We start from the raw sequence: 4,206 nt of genomic DNA on the forward strand, positions 1-4,206 counted from the left end.
TTAAGGGGGAGAGGGCAGTTGGCAACTTTTTCAGAACATGTACAGTTTCCATTTTTCAGCTGTGAAAATTGTTTTGTTTAAAAAAAAATTTTTTTAATGTTTGTTTATTTTTGAGAGAAGCAGAAACCGAGTGGGGGAGGAGCAGAGAGAAAGGGAGACACAGAATCCAAAGCAGGCTCTGGGCTCTGAGCTGCTGTCAGCACAGAGCCAGACGCAGGAACCGAACCCACAAACTGTGAGATTGAGACCTGAGCCGAAGTCGGATGCTTGACCGACTGAGCCACCCAGGCGCCCCTGTTGTTCTTTTTAATTTGAAGCATTTTGAATAAATACCATGAAACATGTCCTTCCTTGAAAATGAATAGAAAATGTCTCAGAGTTGATATGTTGAAAATTAGATTACTACATTAATGTTATTTGAGTTTCTCATGGGTATATAAATAAGAAATATTTATATGTAAGTTTAGCATCTTAAGATTAGATCTATATAAGTAAATAGTTATTTATGGCAAACAAGTAAAATCAGAAAAAAACAGTAAAGGTGCTGTGGAAATTCAGAGGAGGGAAAGATTACTTTCAGCTTTTTCTTTTTTTGTGGGGAAAGAGTTTTGGGGGAAAGGTCCACGCAGAGATGACAGGGGAAAGGTGTTCCAGGTAGGAGAAGCCCTGAGCTCAGTGTAGAGTTGGGATCTTATGGGGACATTGGACATTTTTGTTTGTCTCAAGTGTGTGTGTGTGTGTGCATGCGTGCAGTTTGTGGGGGAGGTACTTACAGGGAAGGTAGGGGACAGAATGAGGGAAAGTTTGTTTGGGTATGGAATTTAGAAGATGGCAAGAGTGTGAACTTTATTTGGAAGCAGCAGGGAGCCATTAAACATTTTTGAACCAAGGAATGATGTCATCTAGCTGATGATTCGGAAAAATGACTCTTGGAGTGCCTGGCTGGCTCCGTCAGAAGAGCACGTGACTTGATCTTGGGGGTTGTGAGTTTGAGCCTCACATTGGGTGTAGAGATTACTAAAATAAATACACTTTAAAAAAAAAAAGGACTCTTGTTTCTGTTATTTGAAATTTTACTAAGCATTCAACACTTGCATCATCAGTGAAAAATGATACTACACTTGATCTTAGCCAAAAGGCCGAGAAGTGATCATCAGTGAAAAATGATAAAGGTGAAAGAAAGATGTCTAATAGTGCCATTTAGGCTGATTAGAAAGACAAAGTAGAGAGATAAGGAAATCAGTGGGGGAGGAGGTTTCTGTAATACTTAGAACATAAGTAAACCACAATCCCTGATTAGTGATCAGCGTTAGATATCATTTAATTGGTTAAGTTTTTTGTTGTAAGTTGGGGCTTAAGTAGAGAAGGGAGCATTAAGGTCACTGGAATGTTTCACAAAAACCTAAGGCAGACAAGGTCCTATAGCTGGACTTCAGAAAAGTCTGGAACCGGGAGCCAAAAAGCTATTGGCAAACCTCCCCTCCCTGGTTCTTCTACTTAGCTTCTCAGGGCATTCACTGGATTCTTTTTATTTTTTTATTTGTAAACCTGATCTCACTAGTCTAAGCTGTAGTTGGAAACTGGCCTTCCTCAAGTTCCTGTGTTAGAGCCAAGGGTGGTGGTGGTGATGCGGAGAAGACTGCCTGACCCTTGCTCCTGGTTTCAGGTTCTCAGGGATAGGACTTTGATTTTATTGTGCTCTAAGATGAACTTCTCTTTTACCACTTTGTAGCTAGTGCCAGTCAACTCTGGCCAGAAGAGTATAAATACACTAGCAATTTACTTACCTAGATTGGATGGTCAGTTGAGAGAGTTCGATGTAAAGGGCGACTGGGTGGCTCAGTTGGTTAAGCGACCCGATTCCTGATTTTTGCTCAGGTCATAATCTCGCGGTTCGTGAGATCAAGCCCCAAGTGGGGCTATGTGCTGATAGAGTGGAGCTGCTTGGGATTCTTTCTCTCCCTCTCTCTCTGTCTCGCAAAATAAATAAACTATAAAAAAGAGAGAGAGAGAGGTCAGTGTAAGTTAGGCAGAATTCCCAAAGGCTGTTTATTACTACAGTTACACATTTTGGATTTTTACGGTGGTTTAATGTACTGGTTGAAAGATAGACTACATTAAATTTAGAGAAGCAGTAGAAAAACCGTGCAGAAATTTCCCCCCAGTAAGCTGTAGAGTGTGTTTCAGTTGAACTTTAATAAACCTCTTTACCCTTGTGAGAATATGGGGCATATATACAGAGTGAGAGGAGACGAGAGTGCTGGAGTGCTAGAAGTGTTCCAGATCGTGGTCTGGGTAGTGTAGCGAGTATACGGGTTTATGCATATGTCAGAATTCATCAGGATTTATATACTTGATGTTTGTAAGCAGCATCTCAGTTAAAACACTAGCCCTGGCTGACTTGTTCATCTGCCTTGCCTTGTCCTCTACGGACGGCAGTTAAGTTAGTTCCCTTTTGTTTTAGAGAGAGACATTTTTGATAGATGTTCATCTCACATAATTTTGAGAGTTTCAGAAATATAAATATGGTGAAATTTTTAATACATATACCAAAAAGGTCATGCTTGGTTTTGTTTTTTCTGCTTTAGGAGCTGTGACTGATGAGAATCAAAGGCCATGGATGAAGATGGACTTGAATTACAACCGCAAGAGCCAAACTCATTTTTTGACGCGACAGGTATAACTTGGATTGTTCACTTCCCAGCTCCCACATTCGGAGTTGGTTATCAAGTGGACGGATTGCTAGACTGTCACATTGATACTCACACTTAGGTACCTTTTTGTCCGGTCAAGCCTCCACGTGTTAAAGTCAACACATTCTTATTCCCCTCGTTAAAAACGTGGTTCCCTCACGACCAACAGTCCTATTCTTGTCGGCAGCCGTCTCAAAATGTCACTGTCCTCTTCACTTAATCTCTTGCCCATTTCCAGCACTGAGTCTGTTATTTCTCCCTTGCTCACATCTTTTCCTTCTACTTTCTACCACGTAGACAGGCTCTGTCATCTCATTCTTCGTCTGCAGTAACTTTTATTTTCCTTCCCCTTAGTCTCTTTTGTCTAGCCCACCAATTAGAGTACTCATCCTAGGAGAACAGATGGATTGTGTCATTTCTCCGTTTTCTGCTCATTACCCAGTAGGTAACGAATAAACCTGAGACCCTGCACATTCTGACCTTGTCCTATTTTTATAACTCTGTCTCTCACAAGGGGACAAAAAGAGACCTTTGCTTCAGGAAGAGGGAGTCTTACCTCACTCTCCAAACTATAAGGAATAGTAAATTCATGAAGTTCTAATAATACAAAAAATGTATTCATAATTTCAGATCACCCATGACTCCAACTATATAACGTTGTAAAGTGATTTTGCTAGGTTTTATAATGTAAAATGGTTTTATATCACACTGGCTAGCTACCCTTATAAATAAAACGTTGACTGATTTTCCATTGGACTTGAAATCATATTGCAGTATGTTAAAGAAATAGTGATTAACATATTCAGGAAATTAAATATTAATGATTTTAAATTGTAACTTTTCTTTAGTCTCTAAATCCAGCAGGGGTAGATGTATTTCTCTTTATAACTTGGGATAATTTTTTAGTTCACATTTGGTAACATCACTTTGATGATGATCGATGCAAAGCTAGAATTCTTCATTAGAACATGAAATATAATTAATGTGCTTGAAAGAGAGACTAAGCTCTTTGGAGAAAAACGTACACTCTTTATTAGCTTAATCTTGCCACAAACAAGCCTGGATCATGGGCCAAGTGGTGGATTGAAGGGCTGTTCCATTTTCACCCTGATTATTAACACTTAGGGTGGTTTATCTTTGAGCAAGTCACTTAATCTATCAGGGCCTCCGTTTTCATGTCCTAATAATAATGAAACCTCTCATTACAGTTTTTCAGAACACTTCCCATACATTCCCATTTGATCATCACAACAGTCCTGTGAGGTATGCATGGCAGATACTACTGTCCTCATTTTATTGATGAGGAAACCAAAATTCAGAGGTTAAATGACTTGCCCAAGGTCACAAAACAGTTAAGTGTCCCAACTCTTCTCTGATTTAGATTTTGTATCCAGTCTTCTTGCCACTGAATGCTTTCATCTTCGTGTCTGCAAAATGGAGGTTAGAGTGATCTGTTGCTGATGCCAGTATTGAAAATATGGAAAACAGAGGAGTATAAAGCATTTTGTAGAAG

The 4,206-nt window shown here is 39.6% G+C and overlaps 1 protein-coding gene and 1 pseudogene across 1 annotated transcript in view; one reads left to right on the forward strand and one right to left on the reverse strand.

The window, feature by feature from the left end:
- Nucleotides 1-4,206, forward strand: part of LOC144231556 (zinc finger X-chromosomal protein-like) — a 42,261-nt gene that overhangs the window by 12,983 nt on the left and 25,072 nt on the right. The window contains exon 2 of the mRNA XM_077764051.1: nucleotides 2,589-2,677. Coding sequence (XP_077620177.1) covers nucleotides 2,617-2,677 — 61 coding nt within the window. The 5' untranslated portion in view covers nucleotides 2,589-2,616. The remainder of the gene's footprint in view (nucleotides 1-2,588; nucleotides 2,678-4,206) is intronic.
- LOC144231567 (U2 spliceosomal RNA) lies at nucleotides 976-1,151 on the reverse strand (annotated as a pseudogene).

The sequence above is a fragment of the Crocuta crocuta genome, unplaced genomic scaffold, assembly GCF_008692635.1.
Source record: "Crocuta crocuta isolate KB4526 unplaced genomic scaffold, BGI_CrCroc_1.0 scaffold2257, whole genome shotgun sequence".
NCBI classification, from domain to species: Eukaryota; Metazoa; Chordata; class Mammalia; order Carnivora; family Hyaenidae; genus Crocuta; species Crocuta crocuta.